Source organism: Dipteris shenzhenensis, chromosome 18 (assembly GCF_047967505.1).
Source record: "Dipteris shenzhenensis isolate YYH24624 ecotype China chromosome 18, Dip_SZ_1.0, whole genome shotgun sequence".
In the NCBI taxonomy this organism is placed as follows: Eukaryota; Viridiplantae; Streptophyta; class Polypodiopsida; order Gleicheniales; family Dipteridaceae; genus Dipteris; species Dipteris shenzhenensis.
In genome coordinates, this window is record NC_141613.1 from 2,792,332 (window position 1) to 2,819,187 (window position 26,856).

General features: G+C 43.1%; 1 protein-coding gene across 1 annotated transcript in view; it reads left to right on the forward strand.

Annotated features, from left to right (window-relative positions):
- The first annotated feature begins 15,294 nt into the window (after window positions 1–15,294).
- LOC147890708 (uncharacterized) overlaps window positions 15,295–26,856 on the forward strand; it is a 160,778-nt gene continuing 149,216 nt past the window's right edge. The window contains exons 1-2 of the mRNA XM_087389494.1: window positions 15,295–16,049; window positions 16,231–16,356. Coding sequence (XP_087245620.1) covers window positions 15,381–16,049; window positions 16,231–16,356 — 795 coding nt within the window. The 5' untranslated portion in view covers window positions 15,295–15,380. The remainder of the gene's footprint in view (window positions 16,050–16,230; window positions 16,357–26,856) is intronic.

Consider the following 26,856-nt stretch of genomic DNA (forward strand, 5'->3'; position numbering starts at 1 on the left):
TGTCTTTTTCATCACGCAGGCCACTTGGGCATACATGGACAGTTTCCCATGGCATCTGACAGAGAAAGATGCAAGAGCGATGCCTCAGCACCCAGTTTGGGAGATCATAGGGAGCATCACAGGCTGGCATATCTGGACTTCTAGATGCACGCAGACTGTAGGAGCTCAGACTACTTCTACTACCCAGACCCTAGCAGATATCAAGAGCACGATCATTCACACACTCAAGGGTCAATGGGATCAGATTCAGGGAGAGTCCCGGGCAGGGAAGGAAAACTCCACTCAGAGTCTTTAGTGGCATTACGCCCCTCCACCGTGGCTGTTTGTCCACTCTCCGATGATTATGCCCTAAGAGGCTTGTATTTAGCATTTTGACTTCTCGGGCTGAATCCGTTTTGTGATTATAGCCCACTGGCATTTAGGCCTTCTTGTACTCTCGCTTTCAAGTAATATAACTAGCACTACTTTTTGTGCCAAAAAAAAAATACACTTCATTCATTATGCTAGGTACCATAATCATCTTTGAATTAGCTTCAAACATCAAGTAAGCACCATTATAGTGGTCAAACTTGGTCAACATATATGCATAAGCATCAAATGCTACAATTCTAATAGCATAAACTCCAAAATCTCTCAATTTTCCTTGGTTTAGGATAAGTGCGACCTGCACTAAAATAGAATCAACATAGTGGTTGCACAACGAAATACATTTTTCCTTCCAGTTGACCCAATAGCAAGTGTCATAAATCATTCCTTTTCCCACATGTGCAAGCTTCCCTTGAGTGACCTTTTAACATACCACACATAGTCCTGCCATCTTTCTACTTTATATCCCCTTATTTGGTCATCTAAATACATACTCATTTTTCTTGCAAGCAATATTGTTCCATAAAACTATTTCATGAGTAATTGCCAAATGAGCACCATTAGAGTTGGACTAGGGAAGTAGTTGGCAATTACACCATTGGAGTTGGACTTAAAAAATAGTCTCAAAGAGTGTTGAAGACCCACCAATTTATTCATCAAAATGTATCGCAAATTCTATTAAAAGGCGTTTTCCCTTTTAGGAACTCAAATAGTTTCCAAACATACCTAGGGATAAAGATGAAGGATAGGCAACATTGAGGGGACATTCAAGAGATAGAAGTAGGCAGACGGAGAAGGAAAGTTAGAGGCAAAGAGGCTAGAGCTACAAGGTGAACATCATATAGGTACTTGTGTGGAGTGAACTACATTGTCAAGAAGGAGGAAATTTAACCATGCTGCAACTTTATGGATTAACACAAAAAGACAAGAACAATAGGTCCAAAGAAGACTAGGGAGAGAGAAGAAAGTGATGCAACAAGGGGTTCAGCCTGCCCCCTTTAGATGGTGGCTCTTGCTTCCAATCTAGAGTATTTATAGTTCTTTATCCCAAAAAACAAAGAGCCAATAATGGTACATCAAAAAGCATCTCATAGAGGGATTGTTCAGCATAGCTTCCCAAGATCCAATATTTTAAGTCTTAATATACCCTCATCCAAAATTAATGAAATCAAATTGTCCCTTGGCCTTTATTGACCATTCAATATTTCACTCAATCCATTGCCATCTCCATTCCTTGTTATCCAACTCATCATTTATACTCAAGCCACCATATGTTAGTAATAATCTATTGGGTGTGAATCATCACACCAACTAATCCCAACACAATTACATTTTGTATACAAACATCAAAACACTGTTAAATTACACGGTGCAGTAGAACAGAAGCTGAACAAAGAATAGAGAGTACATAGCAAATTGGAGATGAACAAAATTTTCCTTCAATATTGATGTAGTACAGATGATGGCTTTGTCCACCCGTGTGCTCCTACAATGGAGCTTAGATGGTGATCTAAACATATACTAGGTGAAGAGCTACTAGCTGGAAGATCTCTGCTGGAAGATCTGATCTGGTACAATGGACTGGGAAGGTCACCTCTTTACAGCTAATGAGGGTGGTAGTCAAATCAACGTAGTCAGTGGAACCGACCAGCCAACCTAGTCGATGGAGCTAACCAGTCAACCTAGTCGGTGGAACTGACTACTCGTCCATGGAATATTCAGGGAATATTTCCTATATTGTCACCTCGGGGGCTCTTGCCCCCGAACCCCCTCATTGTGCTACTAGCTTACCTACCCTACATAGCCCATAGGCTAGACTCACATAGATCACCTTTCTATCATCAACGGTCTCATTGATAGACCTCATTTTATCATGTAAGTCAGGATCCAATCCACTGTCCCGGGCTCACACATAGCTTCTCCTCATATGGGGGCCTTACAAATTGAGCACCTTGGACCACTGGTGGTTACTAGGAGGGTGGGGCATTGAGCATATCTAACACCCCCCCTCAATGTCCACCCATATGTGAACTACCTTTCTGGCCCAATGCCAAGTCTCTGAAGATGACCCTGAAGCTGATCCTTCCTGAGTGCCTTGGTGAAGATATGTGCTCCATTTTGCTTTTTTGGATAGTAGACCAATTCCACTATCCCATCCTCCATCAAATCACACACAGTGATACTGAATCTCTATATGTTTTGTGCACGCATGAAACACTGGTTTTTTAGCAATGGCCATGCAGCTTTGATTATTGCACCTTAGCACAATTGCCTCATCCTCTTGCACTCCCATGTGCCATAAGATCCTCCTCAACCACACTACTTCACAAGCAGCAAAACATGTTGCCTTATACTCAGCCTCGGTAGAAGACAATGCCAGTGTTGGTTGTTTCTTACTGATCCAAGAGAGGATACTTGAACCCAAAGAGAAACAATATCCACAAACTTATTTCCTAGAATCAACATCTCCAGCACAATCTGAGTCACAATGAGTAGCCAAGGCAGTGCTCGTACCATAAGTGATGCCATAATCAAGAGTGCCCTTCACATACATGAGCACCCGCATCCTTGCATTCCAATGATTCTCTCGAGGCTTATTAGAGAACTTGCTCAAAACGCCAACAGTAAAACTGATGTCCGGTCTGGTGTTGTACAAATAGATGAGACTGTCGACCAACTTCCTGTACCTCTCGATGTCTGCTGGTGGTGAGGCATCCTCCATAAATAGCCTCGCATTTACCTCCATAGGTGTAGTTATCTCCTTGCACTCGGACATACCAAATACCTTCAAGATCTCCCTTGCATATTTCTACTAAGAGATGAAGATCTTTCCTGGCTCTTGCCAGACTTCAATCCCCAAATAGTAGTGCATCAAGCCTAAGTCTGTCATCTCAAACTTTGTGCTCAACACCTTTCTAGTATGCTGGATCATGTCTTCATAGTCACCTGTAATAAGGAGATCATCCACATATAGAATGATAATAGCAGATTTTCCACCTTTCCTATACACATACAAGTTAACATCTGAGGCACATCTTTTGAAGTTTAATTTATGAAAGAATTTTTCTATCCATTATTGGTACCATGCTCTTGGGGCCTGTTTTAGCCTGTACACAGCCCTCTTCAGCTTACATACCTTGTTCTTAGAATGGGGGGCATCAAACCCAAGTGGCTGAGCCATGTACACCTCCTCCTTGAGGTCACCATTCAAGAATGTTGATTTAACGGGTTCTTGACACTCCAAAAGAAATAGTAGCAGATCAGCTTCGCGAAGGCATGTTTGTTCTTGGGAACATGTAAGACATCCAACATACACTCATAAGATCATGATACTCGGACTCTCATGCTCATTCCTTATTGCCAAAATGCCGCTTCTACTCACATAGTCCCTTCTTATAGAAACACTCCAAATAAAAGCCTCTAGATACACTTTGAATATAGCAACTATTGTCATTTTAGTATTAAATCCCCAATCACATCTACCATTCATGCTTTTGATTTCCTCATATCATTGTAAAATTAAAATATTGACTATTTCTAAAGATAGGACTTAATTATTTCAAAATGTTTCATAGTGTCATCAAATATAAATCTTGAAGACAAAGAATGCAAGTGTGTGTGCACGCTCACACGCGTGTGTGTGGGTGTGGGTGTGGGTGTGCATGTGCATGTCAGTGGGGTGTGTGTGTGTGTGTGTGTGTGTGCACACGTGCATGCGAGCATGTGTGCATGTGCGTGTGTGTGGGTGTGTGTGCCGAGAGTGCCTCCTATCCATGTAGCCTCATCCTTTAAGTCATTGTATTCATTTAAGGGTAGTGCTTGTAAGTCTTTTTCTTTCACAAATATATATTTACCACTTCAGGAGCTACTGGCTCAAGGTTACGTTGATTAAACCTCAAGGGACAATCCATCTGATATTTTCTTTAGGTGCATGCAGGAGAAGCAACTCAATGAAAATATGTCTATAATTCTAAATGAAACTAGCTGTGAGGTCACTAGTAATGTTGGCAATTCTTGTGTGCTCACCCAACATCTATCCGCTATTCTTGGCATACCCCCTATGAAAACTAAATGATATGTTTAGCAGGTTGAATTGTTTCTTCAATCTTGTTGCGAGGTCACTAGTAACATTGGCATTTCTTGTGTGCTCACCCAACATCTATCTACTATTCTTGGCATACCCCCTATGCAAACTAAATGATATGTTTAGCAAGTTGAATTGTTTCTTCAATCTACTCCAATATCTGCCACTATTGAGGAGAATCTTCACTTATAGAGACTATTTCTTTCTTTGAGCTGGAGTTTGTTGTGAACTCCATGTCTCTTGAGAAGGTGCTTAGACCTGATGGAGTACTAATTGACTTCTTTCAACATTATTGGTCTATTTGTGGCCACGAACTTACTATGATTTTAAATAATTGTTGTTTTGTTGGGGCTCTACCTTTCTTATTAATCATGGCCTTATCAAACTCATTCCTAAGGGTTCTAACAAGCTATCCCCTAATGATTGGAAGACACTAATTTTGTTGAATGGAGTGTATAAAGTAGTCACTAAAGCTATTGCTATGCATACTAAATTTGTTTTAGCAAGAAAGATCCACCCATGGCAATATGGTTTCTTACATGGCCGCAATACATTCATGAAACTTGACTCAATTTACTTTTGGACTCACACAAATAAAACTTGTTTATAATTGAATCTTGATTTAGAGAAAGTATGTGATAGTATAAGCTTGAATTTTATGGTAACGATACTGATGAAGTTGGGTTTTGGTGGGGGATTCTACAAGCTGATCCAAACTCTTTTCCCTAATGCTACGATCACCTTGTCATTGAATGGATACATGTATGACTCTTTCCCCATGAAAAGATTAGTATGGCATGTTGCAAGGGTACATGCATATTGAAAGGGCATCGGTCCAATTTAAATCAGCTAATCAAAAAAAAATCATATTATGACTTGGAAGACATGAGATACCTACATGAAATTTTGATTACAACAAGGTCTGCTAGTACATCTAAGAACCAAAACGTAAAAAGAGAAAGGAAATGGAGATCATATATTAGTGGTAGACTGACGACCTGTTGACTTTTTTTTGAAATCCTTGAGCAATTTTGATATTGCAATCAAGCACTCATAACTTTTAAGTAAATTAATTGGGATTTGGAGGAAGGGTTTAGGTTAAGTCCAATGACAGCGTGCTAAAGGCTTTTAGGGAAATGGTTCTTTGGGCCTCAATATTTGGATCAATAAAATCGATTTTCGCAATCAAGTTGCACTGATTCAAATTCTCTCTTTATTGTCCTAGGGGGTAAATGACAAGAGGCTCAATGTGCAAGCTAATCTATGGGACTCGGGTAATAATACCTGGTATACCTCTGAGCAAATTGTTGATCTGTTTCATCATTGTCCTTCAAAACACTCTTTCCTTCAAGCAAATGTTCACTGTCTATTGACTTCATGGCCTATGAGTTGGTTGCTCTATCGACCATAGGACTTGCAGGGTTGGTTAATTTATGGGGTAAACCTTTGTCACATCTTACAATGAGTCGTCTCTACTAATATCCCAATGCTTGTTCAGCTCTCTTGGCATAAGCATGCATCATGTGATTCACTTACTAATTTCAAGGCATTACCTTCAAAGAATTTGGTCCATCACCCCTTCAAATCAGTTGAGTTTTCTCTTATGGTGGTCGTTTACTTGCAAAATTTCTATTATTGTATTTCAAAGTGGAGAGGAGATATCTTGCCTATGTGCCCTCTATGCTCAGTATGTCTTGAGACATCTTTTCATTTATTTTGGGCATGTGTTTTAATTTGACCTTTGTGGAGGCATATTCATAATTGGTCTTAAATTTCATTCTATTTGAAACGGAAAAGTGACCTATCGTAATTGGTCTTAGATTTCATTCTATTTGACATGGAAAAGTGACTTATCATAATTGGTCTTAGATTTCATTCTATTTGACAAAAGGGATCTTACTGAGCTTCAGTTTTGACTATGGTCCTTTATTTGGGCAGTGGTTATGGAGAAAGTCTGGGCTCACCAAAGTTCTATTGTGTTTCACCACATCAGTGCCCACTTGACTTTATTTAGTTCCTTCAAGTATTACAATTGTAAAGTGGATGACATAGGGATAACATTTCTATTGCTGAAGTCATCCCTCTAAGATTAAGGAGCTAGTTGTAATCCTTTCTTTCTTGCTTTTTTAAAATTTTTAATTTTTTTTTTCTGTCACAAAAAGAGAGATATTACAATTTAATCAACAAACACAACTATGAGCTACAATAGAGCTAGCTATAAAAAGTCTACACAAACTTTCTATTAGGAGTTGCAAAATCAATAGTCGAGCAATAGTCTACCTAGCCATACTACTTTTCAAGGTGAGGCCTATGCCTCCACAAGGGCTAAGCATAAATATAGTTCTCTAGATGTGTTAGCTATAGGGGATTTATCCCACCATCAATTAAGCTAATAAGATGGTGTTGAACAATTATAGTTCATGGTTTTCAATTGTATCATCTAGCTTTGTCCTCCCTCCTTGATACTCCTAAAGTGTAGATGGGCCCAAAATCCACTTGTACATGTAGGGATGGAAAGCCATGAGTATAGTAGAGGAATTGATTCATCTCCACTCAACTTCCACTCAATGAACATTTAGAAGTTTAATAGAATATCCAAATGTTTTTGTTGACCACCTTTTCACTATCCATTTAGACTAAGGTGGTTTCAATCAAGGGATTGTAGATTTATGATTCATATAGAGGGAACAAAACTTGGAATCTACCTTCAATCTGGTGTGTGTATGTAGTTTTCCTATATGCCTCCACCAATGCAATGGGATGAAAGTGTTCACAAATTAAGTTTCTACTTAGCCCAGGGAGGGATTCAATATTTATAAATGCTATATAGCACTTGCAAGCAAGCATGCATTTAAAACATCCCTATGCTCACATTTTTTTACATTTTCTCATGTAATTGATAAACCCCCTCTTGCATGTATACATTTTTCGATCTTAAAATTTGGACATCCCTCCGTAAATATACAGATATAAATTACACTAAGTTGCTATTTTATTAATCCCCTCATACATGTAAATGGTATGTAAGTCCCCCTATTTTAAAAAACCCCTTTGTGTAGCTACTTAAGCGCTACCATCTTCAAGATGATAGGTTGCCAAAATCCATCTTTTGTGAAAGCATTAACATCTTTAGGTTATTCACTCATGCATTATGAATGTCTAAGATTGAGAGATTTCATCATGCAGCACTTTGATCAAGAAGGCCTATGATGTGACTTATACCAAGTTCAAGTTTGGCAATTTACAGTTCAATTCTTGAAGCAAAGGAGTGTCTCCTTCAAGGTATGGTGGAAGAACACCTTGGTTGGAGATCGCCACATGAATGACTTGCAAATTCAACTTTGGCATCTCATGCGAGCTATTATTGGGAACATTTGGAGGGTTTGCAATGGTTTTTGATCACGAGCCTATTCCTCAAGCATGGGTCTTTGATTTGGTGAAGGAACTCAATATGGTTTTGCTTTATAGTGGCAACATAGTTTCTTATCTTAGTTTTGCAACCTCTGCTTTATACCGAGTTTGACTTAGTGCAGTTTGCATTGTATTGAATTTTAATTTCCCTTAATAATGAATATTCCTTTTTTACTCACCCAAAAAAAAAAACAAGGTGAATTACATTCAGAAGGCCTACCCTATTGGGAGCTTGAATGTTGTGTAGACAAGGGAGTGGTCAGACCAAATAAATGTAGTTAGTTCCGAAGAGGTTGTGGTATTCATGGTTGTTTATCCAAATATGGTCAATAGTAAATCCATGTGTAGTGGTGGTTGGGTCGTGAACCAATTGTGTCATGTTGTAATTTTTCATGAATTCTTATAGTTGTGTAATGCTTGAGTTTGAGGCATTGTAGTTTATGTTGAAGTCCCCTATGATAGCAGTGGGCGTGTCATGCTCCATGTTTCGTAGGCATTATATTCAACACAGCAATGAGTGTAGCCTGGGGAGCCTTGTATATTTTGATGATAGTGTATTTGTTTATGGAGTTATATGTGAATTTTGTCATTAGGCACTGGAAACCTCTATCTGTAATGTATTTTTGCTCCCTTAATTGCATGGCGTCTTTGTAGCAAGTGGCTATGCCCACTCCTGATTTTTTTCCCAATGAATTGTATCCTAGCAAGGAAAGTGTAGTTGATGTGTTGTTGTGAAGCTCTTGAAGGCACAAGATTGCTACACTTAGGAGGTTGTTGTCGCTTAGTATGTCTTGCATGTGAGACTTGAGCAACTGTGTGTTCAATGATTGGATAGTGCTATGGTTGTTGTCAAGAACGTTGAAATTCACTTGCTTTGGGATCCACTATCGTTCTCTTTTCAAGCGATCAATTTCTTTGAGCATGTTGATGTCGACTTTGATGTGTTTTGCTTCCAATTTGTTGATAAGGTAAAGGTTATTTGGGTTGTGAACACGTGAAAGAGCCGTGTATGTAAGCCCATGTGCCTTGATGAGGGATGGGTCAAATGCAAGGGTGTCCATGGAGAGTCCTTGGGAATGGTGCATTGTCCTTGCGGCCACCATAGGTTGTATTGGAAATTGACGACGCGTGATGTTGTTCAAGCTATTCTTTCCTATTTGAAATTCTCTTGTGATTTGGTGTAGTGGAGTCCAATTGGAGGGAGTGTCTTCATTGTAAAGATGTGTGTTTGCTTGTTGGTATTGGCATTTGGCAAAGAGGATCCAAATGTACAGCGAGTCTATTTGTAGCATTGTGCCTTTCAAAATTCCATTTGCACCATCCACAAGGCCATCTGGTATGTCTAAGTTTCCAAATCAAAGTTTAACTATCATTTCTTTTTTCAAGTGCAAGGTTTTATGCAAGCCTGTGTATTCTTAGAGTTGTTTGGTATGGCTATGCTTTGGTTGCATGCTTTGTGTTTCTTGTCTACTGCATGAAGAACATGTTCATTGCCTTTTATGCAAGCCGATGTATTCTTGGAGTTGTTTGGTATGGCTATGCTTTGGTTGCATGCTTTGTGTTTCTTGTCTACTGCATGAAGAGCATGTTCATTGCCTTGTAGTAGCAAGTCAAAAACCTCTTTGTTGTGAATATCTTTTGCAGCGTTAGTGTAGAGTAAATGGGGGATTGATTTCTTGTCTAGTGGTTTTCTCATGAAGTTCTCATTTAAGTACAAAATATCTTGTGGTGTGTGCACCCCATTGTTGAGATATGGTGCCACGAGTACATAGATTAAAGGGCAAAGGTATGTGATAAGGAATGTATTAAAGTAGCCACCCTAGGATGTGGACTACATGATGTGGAGATGTGGATTGAGGATATTCACAAGGAGAGATGTGGATGAGAGGATCCCACATGGTTTGACTATTCTAAAGGCTCTCTCTATATAAGAAGCCTATTATGTATTGTTGAAGATAGAGATTGCAATAGATCGATTGTTATCTACCTTATGTCTCTCTCATGGTGTTACAATCCTCCTTGATCCCTCACTTTCTCATGGTATCAGAGCTTAGGTCTAGCTCTCCTAGATTAGTTGTAGGTACACCTTAGGTGCTCATGTTTTTTTTTCCTCTTAGATGTAGAGAAAGAGTGATCTTCACTTGAGCTCTTCATTCCTTTCATGCTGTCTTGTGAGAGTATTCTTAGAGAGAGAGAGGTAGACTATCTTCAAAGTCCTATCCTTATTACAAGCCCACTGACCTCTATAGCAGCTATCTACACCCACCTTCAATTAGCCTCTACAACCTTTTTGGCCTTGCCCATCTTAACATCTCTCTGCATGCTTGTCAACTTTGCTTGGTGCTGCTAGCCCAGCCTTGTTCGACATCCAAATCTTAGTTGGAAGGCTCATCCTTGTCCGCCTCTGCCCACTTCCCCTTTTGCAATCCTTCGTCTCTGAAACAGTAGCTCCTGCAACTCTTCAACAACCAGCCAACCGGTAGAAATGATCGCCTCAGCTCCTATGGATCCCACTAGTCTCTCCTCCACAGCAGCGCCTATCAGCAATCGCTGCACCTGAGGGCAACTGCAAGCCACTATGACAGACCTCCTTCTACAGCCCCACAGCCAACAGCGTAGACGGGCTCCCAAAGGCTCCCATGAAGCTCACCACCTAACGACTCAACGAACGAATCTCCCATTGGCTGCAAGCCCATCCACTAGCAGTAATAGCCTCATCTATCTTCTACAACAGCACCCCAGCTCTTTGAAATCCTCCATCTGCAAGCCTCAAAACGAGCGACGCTCATGACAAGCTCTGCATATCCATACGCCCTGCAACAAGTCCACCGACGAATTCTCCAACGAACGGCTGCTCCAATCCATCACGACACCTATCCCTACTTCTGGCTCACAAGAAGCACGCTGCAATAGAAGATCCGCTTGCATTGCACCAACTTCTCAAACGAACAGTGCGCTCTATCTCCAGTCGACTCCTTCAACAACCTGCAACTGTGTCGCATTCACCGCATCATCCAAATCTTCAAAGCTCTCCTCTCATTTCCTCTAACGTCTAACCTTAGCCTTTGGTAAGGACATGTGGCAAGATAGAATCATAATCGGGTTAGGTTAGTTAACCCTGGGTTTGGGATTGGGTTAATCGTTTGCCACGTGGTAGATCAGTTGGTCAAACTAACTATGGTTAAGTTAAGCCATAGTTAAGGCTTATGGTTCAGTTAAAGCCACATCATCATGCCACCTAGGCACACAGTAACCCTTGCTAAGCACAGTATGGAATTGTGCATGTGAATCCCTGTGCCACATTAGCAAAGGCCTTCTTTTCTTCACAGAATTTTTGACAAGCCATAACTTCCAATCCAGGAGGAATTTGCACACGCTCCAAAAAGGAAAAATAACCGGTTTTTCAAGCTCTACGCGCTTGTCAACTCAGATTTTTTGTATGCAATTAGACACTACCAGATTTGAAAGTATCTTCAACTGGTAAGACCTTTGCAATGGCAATACGCACCCCAACTGTTAAGAAGTTCACTAGGGAAGGATTCCATACGTGGTCTACACAAATGAGGTATCTCCTGATGCATCAAAAGCTTTGGAAGACTGTAAAAGAAGAAATACCCATTGCACAAAATGATGCCTGGAAGGAAAAAGATGAAGCGGCACTATCACTCATTGGTTTGCACTTGGGTCCAAACATAATTCATCATATAGACTCCAAGATCGTGCCAAGGATGCATGGGATGAGTTGAACACAGTGTGTGGTGCAAAAGCCAAAAACAAAGAAATCCATCTTAAGATTAAATTCTATGGTATGCACATGGGCTTCAATGAATCCATGGCACAATTTGTCAACAAAATCAAAAGCATTATGACCCAAGTAGAAGGCATAAATGCAAAAGTAGGGGAGAAAGATGCATTTGCAATTCTCCTTAAAAGCATGCCTGTAGAGTACAGTGCACTGACAACCACTTTGAAGAATTTGCTAGATCCAAAGTTTGAGGAATGCGTATCCTCTCTTCTTGAAAAAGAAAGAGAGTTGAAGACATCGACATCGACATCGACATCTACACGCAACAGCTATAATGAAGAACAAGCACTATTCAATAAAACATCAACGAAGTGCTACCATTGCGAAAGGATAAGTCACTATCAAAGTGACTGTAGACTGAAGAACAAACCAAAGTGGCACCATTGCAAGAAGCTGGGACACAAGGACGAAGATTACATATTGAAGAACCAGCAGGTCAACTACATAGCATCGTCATCAAGCCATGAGCCAAATGGTGACATCAATGGAATGTATTAACCTTGCCTATATTTTATAAAACAAGCCTAACCACCTGAGAGTAGCTATGAAAGCACCCAGGGGAGGTATTGACATGTAAAAACCACACTTGACCACCTTAAGTAGCAATGCATGCACTAAGGGGAGGTGATGGAATGTAACTCACATCTGACCACCTTGCAGTAGCCAAAGGATCATGGCACCAAGGGGAGGTGTTGAGATATGGTGCCATGAGCACATAGATTAAAGGGCAAAGGTATGTGATAAGGAATGTATCAAAGTAGCCACCCTAGGATGTGGACTACATGATGTGGAGATGTGGATTCAGGATATTCACAAGGAGAGATGTGGATGAGAGGATCCCACATGGTTTGACTATTCTAAAGGCTCTCTCTATATAAGAAGCCTATTATGTATTGTTGAAGATAGAGATTGCAATAGATCGATTGTTATCTACCTTATGTCTCTCTCATGGTGTTACGACCCTCCTTGATCCCTCACTTTCTCACCCATTCCTTATTTTGTTTAGTATGAGAAGGTACTGGGAATCTGTTTGTTGCATTGGGCTTTGTAATTCATATTGGAAAACATTGTTTTGCCAGTACAATGTCATTATTGTTCTTGTGAAGTTGTTGTGGTGTGGTAAAGAGCCACAAGTCTTTGGTTGGGCTTGCTTGGCACAAATCCCCACATAGGAGGACATCAATGCCCCCAAATGGTTACAAGTGGTTGTGATTGAGCTCCTGTAGGCGCATGTCTGCTGCAACCAATGTATTGTGCCCAATAAAGGAGATTTCATCGAAGACAACTAGTTCAAGGTCCATATACAATTGTGATAACTCTTGTAGTTTTTCAGCTGTGTTGATAGGCTTGTGTAGTGGCTTTCCTTGAGCGAAAAATGCAAGGATGATTGAGTTGTTGTGCCTTCAATGTTGAATGCTACTTTGCCAGTGTACGCTAAAAGAAGAACTTTAGGGAGGTCCACATTGGAAGTTTCTTTGTGTGAATAATGTCTTAGAAGTGCTTCAACAATAGCGAGCAATGTAAATGTTTTTCCTATGCCAGCATTGCCAGTCAGGAAAACATGAAAACGTTTCTCTTTTTCAATTCTTTTCTTGAGCATGATGCCATCTAAAAGTAGACATTGTTCGGGGTTGAGCTTCCTTAGTGTAGCATAATATTTGTACTTTGGCACAAGTCTATATGTTAGCAATGATGTATTGTGGAATTGATTTGGCCTACTTTGGTTTGCCATATCAAGTTCGAGGTCATATTTATTGGTGTTTGCGATGTTTGCAAATTTTGAAGTATCTTTGGTACTTGTGGAAGTAGAGGTTGTAGTGATGACGATGCTTGGCTTCTAGGGATGAGTTTGTTTAAATTTGTTTTTATGCATTGTTTGTTTCCATTGCACATATCGTGCCATGTAGGAACACCTTCATGGAGACTTGGCTCATTGTTGTGGAGTGGAAGGAAGAGAGTGCACAACTCTCTGTAGTAGTTTCCAAGGCCTTGCTTTCGTTGTAGTTGTTGCACCTAATGATTTTAGGCTTCTTGCATTTTTTTGTTATTGTTCCAAGGATTGTGTAATCACTGACAAAGGAAGTCAAGCAAATTGCATGTAGACTAGTGTCACGTTTCGTATACTTTGCTATTATGTCTATGCTTTTTGGAAAAAGTTGTTCCAATTGCACTCTTCTTTTCAATAGCAACGTGCGATTCTCAACATTGTTTGTATTGATGTATTGGAATTGTCTCACTGAACTTGTGAGAGGCAAAGACAATGTCAACAAGTATATTGCTTGTTGTGAACTTATGTGTTGTGTTCTAATACATTAACTTGCTATGGCTTTCGAAGCTATACTTTGTGTGAAAATGCCAGACGCTGGTGTCATGACAGACTGGAGTGCATCAAGACAAACTTGGGCAAGTCCTGCGGGTAAGAACGTCGAACATCAGTTCATTGTTGCAAAAATCATAATGCAGGAATACGAATGAAAGCAAAGTCTTCTTATCACCAAAGACCTCACTCAAAAGCTCCACTATCGGTATCCATATAGTCGTAAGAAGCCTCTAGTCTAGCCATTGCAACTAATCACAAAGTTTGCACAAACAACTATTGAACAACCATCGCTCATGCATCCTGTTTTTATAGGCGAACAAGTCATAGAGCGCAAGAGAAAAATTCCACTTCGCAATTATGAAGATGAACATGTGCATCTTCTCCACAATCTCATGAAAACTGCATGCAAGCAATTATCAATTGCAAGAGAGGAAATCCCACCGAACAGCCGAGAAGAACATGCTTGCAATCCACGCTTTAAACCCGTGTCTCCCTATGAAAGAATTCCTTTATTAGCTTGATTATTCCCTTAGTTGGCATAATCAATTAAGGGGAAGATTTGACAAAGATTATGTCGACGGGAGGTAGTCGCACAACAATCACAGCACAGGCTTGAAGATAATCGTATGCCAGCGGGAGGTAGTCGCATAATCGATAGCAGCACAACCTTCAAAATAATTAGGACCGGAGCAGAACTTGTGGAAAACTGGAACCACCAAAAGCATCACGTGCAGCTACACACCACAACTGCTGGAAAACATAAACCACAACAACAGCACAATATGTTCATCACTCCGGGAGGCGGTAGGCAGTCGATGAAAGAAGACGAGATGTGTGCAGAGATTAGACCCACAACAGACCTGTCCAAGGAAATCCATGCAAGTGGCACACAGCGGGCACACCTCATTACCCAATCACAGAATTCCACTCTAACACTTCCCACCTAACTACCCAATCACATAATTTCTTTTCCAAAAAGTTCAAAAAATACTTAATTTCTGCTTTGCGCTTTGCAACAGAAATCAAGTTGTTGCTAAGGCTACCCCAAAAAAAACAAGAGGCACATGTGCCTAGAGCACTACCCTCAAGTGGCTGAGTACAACTGGAGTTGTTCCGTCAAAAATAGAAAGTTTGTAGTAGCAAGAGCTCTGCTCCTAACGGGGCAGTGCTAACAAATTTCAAGCAGCGTGTGGAGTGGCCCTTATAGAAGTAAAGTGTGATTATACTTTGGGTGAAGCTTAAACATGACATGAAAAGCAAATGCTAATGAAGCTTAAACAGATGCATGTATTGCCATTTGGGCAAATGCTAATGAAGCTTAAACATATGCATGGTTTACCATTTGGGCGTGGAGCAAGCTTGCTGTGGGAGATGCAAGCTCAAGCTGGGCAGCTATGGCGGATTGTGGGTGCCTCTCTGCTTCTCTGTCGTCGCCTCTGCTTCCCCCCCAACTCCCCCCCTCGCTCGCCCTCCATTTTGCAATCCAATGTCTCCATTTCAATCGCTTGCTGCAGCTGCAACACTCACGCACATCGATCCTTCACTTACACACTCGTACCTCCGTTTTGCCTCCCCTTGCCCAATCAGTTGATCCTCGCCTTGGATGCCAGGCAGCACAAACTCAGCCACCCATCCGCCCCCCAGCGTCGACAATTAGCCTGTCAGTTCGTGGCCTCGCAATCGCTGTCTTCTTTGGAGGCGCAGTCGCTTTCGTAAGAGCTTTGCTGTCCGCTGTCCCCCCTGATTTTCTCGATCGGTGGTGTCGGTTTTTTGACGAGCAGACAGGGCATTCATCTTCCGGTCAGGAAGAGAGAAAGATGGGCAGCGTAATATACGATCGCCATGGCACGGTAATTGCCACGGTTGGAGTTGTGGATGGGAAGAGGCCGTCTTCGAGTGCTTCCAACGTGCAGCCCTCAGATATTCCGGCCTTCATGTGGCAAGCAGTGGTTGCCTCTGAAGATCGCCGTTTTTTTGAACATCATGGGATCGATCCCCGCGGGATTACGCGGGCCACATTGTCTCTCTCGTCAAGTGGGGGTGGCAGTACGATTACTCAACAGGTTTTTGTCCTTCTAGTCTTAACTTTTAATTGCTTGAGAGGGGAAAAGAGGAGGTGACCAGAGCAGCAGTCCTTTGTAAAGTACTCATTAATCAAGTGCCACCGAAACCATCTGTCCGTATCTTAAATTGAGAGAGAGAAGACGTATGTTGGCTTTCTAAGCTATTGCTCCAATTTGGCAGCTAGTGAAAAATGTGTTCTTAACGAGCGAACGCAATTTATCTCGGAAACTGGTAGAAATGTTGCTGGCAATACTTCTAGAGAATCGGATGTCCAAGTGGGGCATATTACATGCTTACCTTAAGAAGGTTAGTGGTGCAGTTCCTCAGTTTATACACTTTTTAATGGTCTTCCACAGTTTTTTCACTTGGTCATGGGTTTGTTGCTTAAGGATTATTAGCACTTTGGCGTTACTTTCTTTAGCGGTAGGCTTGTTCTTGTCTTTGTTATCACTTCAAACAAAAGGGTCGCTACATCAAAAAGAGCAACAGCTCATCATAAAAAAACTCTGCCATAGGCAGAACCCTCCAAGTCACATCAGACATCTCACACATCTCTATAAGCACTCTGTTTCAACATGACCAAATTTGCAACGAGCTGACCCAGCAGGTCTTTCAGCAAAGTCAGCACCCCAGCAACCACCTGCTGCATCTCATATCACACCCGGGGTAGTCCGGTCTACGAACGGGCTCCACACAGCAGCCACAAACCAGGTGGCTGATTGCGGCTGCACCCAAGGAGCCCAGGGGGGCAAAAGCCCTCCCAACCAGTTGATGAAGCACGGGGAGTACTGGAACCCCTTGCAGGTCTGCACAGAGGAGGGGGAGTAAGAACACTGCAAGGCTTGCAGGGAGGAGCACGAAGGCTGGACAGAGGGAGGCGGAAGGGGGGGGGGAAGAGGCGCTTGCAGGGAGAAGCGCGAAGGCGGGAGAGAGGGAGGTGGAAGTTGGGGGAGGGGAGAGGCAGGTGAGTGGAGAGCTGGGAACAAGGGAGGGGAGAGGGGGGAGCAGCAACGAATAGAGAAGCTCTGCTTCTCCAGACTTAGGCTACCCTAGTATCTCTAAAAGTTGAGTAGGTACAAATGAAAATCACGCAAAAGTTTGTGTGATTACGTAAATATGCAAACCTTGCATTTTCCATAGAGATGTATATTATAGGTTTTGTGGTGTATCCTCTTTCCTCTCCAATTTCACAATTAGGCATATATTGTACTTAATCATGGAAAGTTTTAGCTACTACAATTAGGCTAAAATGGTGGAAGGGAGATTGATTAGACATGCATTATACTCCGTCATTGAAAGCTTTAGCTACTACAATTCGACTAAAATGAAAAAACGGAGATTGACTCAAGACATTTGCCATATAGTGAGACACATGAAGTTTAGCGCCCCCCCCCCCCCCCTTCCCCCTACTGCGGATCCGAAGCCCCCGGAAAGGGCGTTGTAGAGCTCTCCTTTCCTTCTTAGGGTGCGGCCTCCTCATTGCAGCCTTAGCCTTTCTCCAATCCTCAGGATACCATGCGGCGCAATCTCCTGTATTGGAGCTCGGCCAAACTCTCACTAGCAGGCATGGCCTTGGTGGCGAACTAGGTACTCTTTGCCATTGCCTGGTACATAGCCTTTTGTTGGTGCTTTCACGAGGGTTGTATGGGACAGCTCAGGCGCTTGGTGCGCAACTTCCTTTTGGTAGGTTCGAAACACTTGAGTTAGGGTGGTGTGGCAGAGTGTTTTCATGCCACAAGCCCAAGGGGATCTTGGCATCATTGATCGAGAGATGTAGAGCAAAGCCCTCTTGGGCAAGATGGTGGTATGGGGTCTCACTCCAAGCTCTGGAAACTCTTGCTACAGTGAGGGCTTCTCAGGAATACTCCCTGCGCAGGTAGTTAGTGGCAGCCGTCCCATAGATGGTAGTCAATTGGCCTACTACCCTGATCCGTTGCCATCCCAACCCCCACAAGTCTTCCACATCCCCGCCATCACTCTCTAACTCAGCCTGTAAGTGGCCACTTGGTCCGACCCTATAGAAGCAGCGGCGGCAAGAAAGAAGAGTATCTTGGAAGAAACGGATCTTGAGGGGTACCCCTGCACGTGAGAACTGACCGGCCCGGCAGTCATAGTTGCAAGAAACGGTGTTTTGGCCGTCAGAAACGGAAACGGAAACGGAAACAGAAATGGAAACGGCCAAACCGCGTTTTTGTTTCCCTGATTTTTGGGAAAACCCCAATTGCAGATTTTTATGCCTGCTGCCTACTATACCCTCCTCTATTGTTGGATGTAGGAAGCAATGGAAGCTCAGAAATGAGTGCAAGAAGCCAAAAAACGAGCTGCTGTAATGAAAAATGCTGCAAGTACAAGTGTGGAGGCTCAAGGGGGAGCCAACATAACAAAACCCTAGGACTAATTGCCCTAACTGGACGTGTCCTAACTGACCTAGATGGTACATGAACTAACTGTACCAATAGTCCTAACTGACTATAACTAGGCCTACAAGGCACATACCCAGGAATAAGTGGCACCTATGGATAACCCATAGGATGGCCTACAAACCCTACCCTCCTCCATGGTATGGGCTGAAGTATCCTGGACATGGCTGAGGATACATAGATATCTAATGTCATGGTTGCACATGTTCGTCTTGTAGGGATATAGCAACCTATGACTGTACATAGTAAAACAGATCAAGTTACAAAAGGTACTAAGTTTAAAGCTTGCCAAAAAGCCTCAAACTTAGGTCGAGGTAGAGCATTTGTAAAAAGATCTGCCAAGTTATCTTCAGTGGGAACATAAGACAACTCAATATCACCTGCTGATAATCGCTCTACGAGATAGTGATAGTGAACCTCAATATGTTTTGTGCAAGCATGGAAAACAGGATTCCGTGCAACAGCCAAAGCACTTTGACTATCAGTGAAGATGACGGTAGGAGCAGATTGACATGCACAAAGATCTGCAAGTAGCTTTTGAAGCCAAACACACTCCATTGTAGCTGTAAAAGCTCCTCTGTACTCAGCTTCATAGCTAGAAGTAGCAATTCTACTGTGTTTCTTGCTGAACCAAGAAACACATGAAGTACCAAGCATAAAACAATTATCACTATGCGACACACGAGTGTCCAAACAACTAGCCCAATCACTATCAGTGAATCCATGCATGACAAGTGAAGTATCAGCCCCATAAAGAAGGCCTAAATGTTGAGTGCCTTTAAGATATCTGAAAACACGCTTCACGGCATGCCAATGGTGCGTAGATGGGCTGTGCATATACTCGCTCAACTGTGAGACAGCATACTGTAGATCAGGTTTCGTATGGCATAGGTAAATCAAACAACCAACTGCCTGCTGATATAGAGTGACATCACATGTACGTTGCCATCCTCAGAAGAGAAGTGAAAACCAGGCTCTAATGGTGTGGATACTGGCTTGCAATCCTCAAACTGAAAATGCTGCAAAAGCTGTCCAATGTACTTGGATTGTGACGTCAAAATGCCCCCCTCACTGCTAGCAAATTGGATGCCCAGATAGTAGTGCGAAAGACCAAGATCAGACATAGCAAATGTCTACCGCAAATCAAGTTTAAAATCTGCAATTTGCTGAGCATGTGTCCCAGTCACAAGCATGTCATCCACACAAAGATCTAAAATCAGCAAATCTGTCCCACGCTTGCGGATGTTAAGGGTAGTCTCTGTAGGGCTGTTTTGAAAGCCAAGTGTGAGCAAATGAGTATGAATCCTAGAATACCAAGCCTGAGGTGCCTGCTTCAATCCATAGAGGGCCTTTTTCAAGCGGCATACCTTCCTTTCAGAACCTTCAACCTCAAAGCCAGGACGTTGGGAAACATAGACCTCGTCCTGCAAATGCCCATGAAGGAAAGCTGTCTTGATATCAAGCTGATGTATCTCCCAATGAAAGTGGGCAGAAAAGGCAATAACAATGTGAATAGTAGTGATCCTGGAAGTGGGAGCAAAAGTCTCCTCAAAGTCAATGCCATGCTGCTGAGCATAGCCCTTAGCAACAAGACAGGCTTTGTAACGGTCCACTGAACCATCAACTTTCCATTTGATTTTATAAACCCACTTAGTTCCAATGGCATTCTTGCTAGGAGGCAAATCACACAATTCCCAAGTGTTATTCTGATGGATGGAATCCAATTTAGCTTGCATGGCCTTCATCCAACAATCATTCTGAAAGGCATCTTGATGACATAATGGCTCTTCATTGCAAGCTGTAGCAACCAAAGCATAAGCAACAAAACTAGCATGCTCTTTCCGGACAGCTGCTCTCGTACGGGCTGGCAGAGGAGTGTCTTGTTTGCTGTCTTTTAATGTGTCAAGGAGCCAACGGGCTATCTTTTTTGGCTCCTGAATTTCAGCTCTTTCCTGGTCAAGAGCCCTGTGCAAATGATCCTGATCAATGAGAGACATATCAAGCTGAATTTCTGGCTGCACATGTGGCTGCAAATGACCAACAGATGGAGGAGGTACTACCTTAGATGGAGCATCATCCCGAGCATCGGATGGAAACAAAGGCATCAAGCTGTCAAATATGTCAGGGGCATCAACAACGGGCTGTTTTTGACAGTCCAGCAAAGGCATAGTGGAAGATTCATCAAACACAACATCCCGATTGACAAAACACTTGCCCGTGCGGGGCTGATATAACTTATAGCCGTTGCTTTCTGAACTATACCCAACAAAAATGCACTTGACATGTCACAGGGGCGTGAAATTCTAAGTACTTTAATGCACTACAAGACCGTGACAACTTTGGTTTTAAAAGTCCAAGCGTGGGCTTAATAATGTGTAATTAAACGTGGCATGGTGCCTAGCACATAAGCGTAATTAATCCCTAGGCCCAAAGGCATTCCAAGGAATTAAAAGAGTGGCTGTTGGAAAATGATGACATGGCATTTTTAATGGGCCCCCTAGAGGGCCATGTACCTTCAATGGCCCCCCTAGAGTTCTAGGTGGCTCTAGTGCCTTCTACATGCTCCTTTGCCATTCCTAGACCTTCTAAACTTCACATGTGTGGTTTTCTCTCTCATCTTCTCCCTTTGTTGAGATTTTGGAGTGGTTTTTCAGCCTCCTTCAGCTGAATTCTGTTTTTCTTCATAACTCCTCACCCGTTTGGATTCCTCGACTTCTGTTTGGCCTGATGGCTTCCCCTCTGCCTCCCCTTCGCAGTGATATGCTTTTCCCTCCGTGCGTTTGGTAGAACGGGCAGAGCTGAGCACTGCTTTTGCTGGTCAAATTTGCAAAAGTGGTTTTTTCTAGACCTTTTTGCTTCTACAGCCTCCTGGGCCTCTCCTCTTGTAAAGCTACAGCTTTCTGTTGAATTTCGAGTGATCTCACACGTTGGTTGACTGGTTTTTCTCAGTTTTGGAGGACTTTCCGGCGATGAAACTTCTCCAAAACCTTCTCAATGCATTCCTCTCTAAAGCACGCTTCCTTTGAGCCCAAGAACTCCCACTTCTTCGCGACAGAAGTGCTTCTTTTCACATTTTTCAATGGAATTCTTGTTGGTCGGCTCTTGTAAATGCTCTTTCTTCATGCCTTTGCACTCCTCTTTGGCTGAGAATGCAATTGGGCATTGGCTACTATGTCCTCTTGGCAATTGAGGACTTGGTTCGAGTTTTCAGGGCTTGGTGAGTTGTGATTTTGCTGCTGCAATTTCTGGTTGGCCTCGTGTGCTGTCTCTTTCTTGGTTCATATGTGCCCAGGCAATGCTACATGAGTCATTCTTTGGTTGGGCACTTTGCTGATTTTATTTTAAAGCTTTGAAAAGCTTTGTGAATGCCATCTGGAAACCACTCAAAGAGAGTGCAGCTGGGGTGCAGTGTGATTGCATCTGGACAGCCAATGGAATTGCACTCAGAAAAGAGAATGCCTTTGGATTGAGCCTATGGGTTAAGTGAACTTATGTGATGGTGTTCTATGCTTGAAAGCCTTGCGAAGGCTCAGTGAATTGGGGCTGCGTGCTGAGTTGCAGGGAAGGTCTCCCAGATGCAACTTGTAATCATTTCACTGTGAAATATAAAGAAATACTGAAAGGGGCGCCACGGTGTTTGCGGCCAATCGGGTGCACTTGTCTATGTTTGTTGAGTAGGGGCATTCTAGCCTCCATCCCTTTTTCAGTGGTTTTGTTTGTGAACAAATGGGTAAATGCCAAATGGTGATCATGCAATGGTTAATGGTTGTGATATATGCTTTGTGAGATGTAAATAAGTACTGAAGTGATTAAAGGTTTAGTTCCACTGCATTCTGAGTGATTAGAGGCCGGTTTCATGACAGCTTTATCATCCAACTTAGTGTGTGTCTGTGAAGGCACATGAGCATAAGCTAAGCATCCAAAAGTCCTCATGTGGGAAATGCGAGGCTTACGACCCGTCCAAGCCTCATAAGGTGTGATAACCTGCAATGCCTTTGTAGGACATCTATTCAAGATGTAATTTGCACACATGACCGCATCCAACCACAACTTGTTAGGAAAGTGTTTGCCTTTCAATATGCACCTGGCCATCTCTATCATTGATCTATTTTCCCGCTCAGCCACGGGATTCTGTTGAGGAGTATAAGGCACCGTGCATCGATGATGTATGCCATGGGAAGCCAAAAAAACAGCAAACTCCTTTGTTTGTGTTAAGGTGAGCAATGTGCAGCCCACTCTCATTCTCAGGCAAGGCAATAAAGTGCTTGGAGCATGAAGAAACTTCAGATTTGGATTTCAATACGAAAATCCAAGTGTACTTGGTGAAGTCATCAATAAAAGTGACAAAATAATAGAATCCCCCAAGAGCTACAACCCTCATGGGTCCACAAACATCAAGCTTGCATGAAGCACCAACTCTCCCATCCTTGGGAAACGCAGCATGGTGTATCTTACCAAGCAAGCATGGTTCACAAACATGTTTTGTAGGCATATGCATTTTGGGAAGATCAACAACCATACCCTCCTTATATAACTTCACCAGGGCTCCGAAATTGAGGTGTCCAAACCTCTCATGCCACAAATGGGTATTTGCCATGGTAGAATCAAGAGCAAAGGCATGTGCATCTGCAAGTGCAGCATCATTATCCAAACATCTGTCATAAGCATCAAGTCTATAAAGACCTCCAGTCAATGTGCGAAACAAGACCATGGTAAAGGCATATGTAGCATCATACATTGCACACTTAACACCATCAAAAAGAACGTGAAAGCCACATGTAGCAATGGCTGAAATAGAAATGAGGTTCTTATGAATGCCTGGAACATAAAGCACATGTGTTGGAAAGGTCACCTCCCCATCTGTAAGCCCGCAAATGAGGAGTGCGTGGGGGAGGGAGACCTAGGGCAGGATGTGCCCAAGAGAGAAAAAGGAAAGTACCTGAACGCATCAAAATGGCTGCAACACATGGCGTCGAGACCATGGTAGATGGCGATGCATACATGGCATAGATCTGGCCTGGAAGAGACATATCTGGAGCAGCACGAGATGGCGGGGTATCCTAGTGTACAGGCGCCTACATGGCAAGCTATCTGGCAAGGTGTGTGGGTAGGCACATGGCCTGCAGCATACCCTAAAGATGGCGCAGGAATATGGTGGGACAGATCAGCAAACAGGTCGGCCAACAGTAGAGCTGGTTGGGGCTGGTTGAGCCAGCCAACCAGGCTTTGGTTAGGCTGGTCAAGAGGGCTGGGTCCCTGCATGGAACAAAGGCTGAAAAGGGCCTAGTGAAGTCCCTTATATAGGGCCCTGGTTGGGCTGGTAGGGACAGCCAACCAGGTCAGTTTTCAGCCAGACTGAGTCGGCCAAAATAGGGCTGACCAGTCGGTATTTTTGCCAGGCCTCAGCGCCTATAAAAGGAGAGGCTCTTGCCTCATTTCAGCATCCAGCAGTACAGCTTCCAGCAGAGCAGAAAGGAGCAGCAGAGCACAACCCTTGGGGCCTACATCCAGAAGCTGAAGGAGTACGAGTGTTGCTGCAGACTTAGCTCAGTGTGAGGCTGAGACCTTGGCTGTCTTCTAGGGCAGCAAGGAGCTGAGGTCAAAGGACGGAAAGTCTACAGAAGCCCCAGGTGGAGCACGCGGACTCGAGTCTAGAGATAGCCAGCAGATAGGAGAAGGACCTTGTGGTAAGATCAGAGGACCACACCATTGGTGGGACTCTGGATCTATCTCTCTTGTATTGTGTCCATAGTTTTGGACGGAAATATATATTTTGGTGGTTTCTCTATCTGGCCGGTTCATTGTCTATTGATGAGTCTGCACATCTATTGAATGCACAAAAGTAAAGAAGTTTGTGATGCCACACCCCACACCGCACACTGTGTGAGCTCCTGGGCATTAGTCTTCCGCTGCGTGTACCCTCTGTTGGGTATTTTCTAACAACATGCTCTAGAGTAACAATACCACTAGAGACAGAAGTAAGAGCAACTTGCCCAATACCTTTCACGGTATATGATGCATTATTGGCACATGTGACACTGCCCCTTTGAGATGTATGCTCTAATGAGCTGAATAACTTTCGGCAGGAAGTGATGTGCTTGCTAGCACCACTATCAAAGAACCAGGCATCATGAACATCTGAAACTACCATACAAGCATCATGAACATCACGATTATACTGACATGTAACCAAGAAAGCCCAATGCTGGTCTTTTGCAAAATTAACGAACTCATGTCGATCTTCTGCACTAGAAGAACTAGATATTGCAAGACTAGAGTCTTTCTTTTTCTTTTCAGATGCTATGCGCTTCCCGCATTCAGAAATATCATGCCCAGGTTTCCTGCAATAGTTACATCTCTTCTTCTTTTTGTTATCCCCTGAAGAAGAGGCACCATGTGAATGATCAGCATGGGAATGAGAGGTTTTTCCAGCTGAAACCTGCCTTTACCTTTGTGTTTGTGATGGGCAAATGCTTGAACACTAGCCATAGAAGCATTGCAATTTGCACGACTTTGCTCCTCCTGAAGAAGAAGAGCAACCAGCTGGTCAAATGAGACATGATTGGCATCACCCCTTGCAACCAATCTCAATGTAGTAGCAAAGCCTTGATATGAAGCGGGCAACCCATCAAGGGTATTAGAAACAAGCTGAGAATCAGGCATAATCTCATCAATGTTGGTCAACTGCTCTTTCAAATCCTTCACATTAGTGAGATAGGCATCCATGTTACCATCCTCTTCAAGCTTCAAGTCTTTCAACTGCTTGCGGAGATAGGCAACCCTCACCTCATTCCGCACCTGATACAAAGATGCAAGCTGATCCCATGCTTACTTAGCTGTCTTGCAAGACCGGATATGAGGGATAATAACCCGTTTCATTGAAAGAGCAATCAAGGCATGTGCTTTGGCATCACGAGCATCCCACTGAATCTGCTCTTGTGTAGGAGGCAAAGTACCTGAAGCAAGAGGTGCAGGTGTTCTGGAAGTAGCATTAGAACCATCACCTTAAGACCCATCACTTGAAGAAGAACCAGTGGCAGTGTGTGTAGGCCTGGCCTCAGAACCTGAAACAATATGCCATAGATTCTTGGCAATTAAAAAATGTCCCATCATGTATGACCACATGGGATAATTGGTGCCATCAAGCCTGTCATCAGCCCCAAGCATCCCAAATAAATCATCTTTGCCGCTAGACATGGTAAATGCACCAACTGGCAAAGCAAATGAGAGAAAGGCAACCTCTCAAAATCAAGTAACAAAATTCTGCCCAAGCTTCAAAGCTTATGCCTGCAAGAGACTCTGCTGTCCCAAGGTGTACCTGTTGCAAGAAAAATCCCCAAAGGCAACACGAGGCCTTTCCAAAATGCAAATGAAGCAAAAATTGGAAAGAACCAATGCAACAACGGCTTACCCAATGATGTAGCCCGAAAGGACAACAGTGGAAGGCTCTGAATGCGAGCAAATGAGAATTACAGCAAAAGAAAGTGCTCCCACGAGGAGGAGAGCACTTAGAAATGGAGAGAAAGAGATCCAATGGAGGGGAACTTGCAGCCTGAGGCAAAGGGATGCCAAAAGAAGAAGAATGGGCTCAAAGAGTAGACTCTAGATCACTTCAACACACTCCAAATGGCTTCAACAGGCGGCACACAGCTCGAGGCAGCAAGAAAACTGCTCCAAAGGGCTTCAACAGCTGGCATGCAGCTCGAGACAGCTTCTAAACACTTTCACGCTTCACGAAAATGGCTCTAGAGTGTTGGAAAACTTCGTAATGCATGTACGGCAGCTGTACTGCATTAAATGCAGACCTAGGACGTCTGTACAGCTTCAAAACTGCCTCGAATGAACTCAAAATGTGCCGTACAGCAATAAATGTGAAGCTAGCAGTGGCCGTACAGTCTGTATGGATAGTACGGCTCACACGTGTGGAGCCGCTTGGTGTAAATCGTTCCCTACAGATCTGCAAATGAGTTCTGGTGCACCGAAATCAGGGTACGTATGCAGCAGCAGCTTCTGGAAGTGGTTTCTGGCGACATAAATGCTTGGCGAAGCCCTGAATGGCTCCAGGAGGACTCCGGGTGGCTGGAAATGGCTAGAGGATGGATCCGTGACCTGCTTTGATACCCCTGTTGGGTGTAGGAAGCAATGGAAGCTCAGAAATGAGTGCAAGAAGCCAAAAAACAAGCTGTTGTAATGAAAAATGCTGCAAGTACAAGTGTGGAGGCTCTAGGGGGAGCCAACATAACAAAAGACCCTAGGGCTAACTGCCCTAACTGGACTAAGTGTCCTAACTGACCTAGATGGTACATGAACTAACTGTACCAATAGTCCTAACTAACTATAACTAGGCCTACAAGGCACATACCAAGGAACAAGTGGCACCTATGGA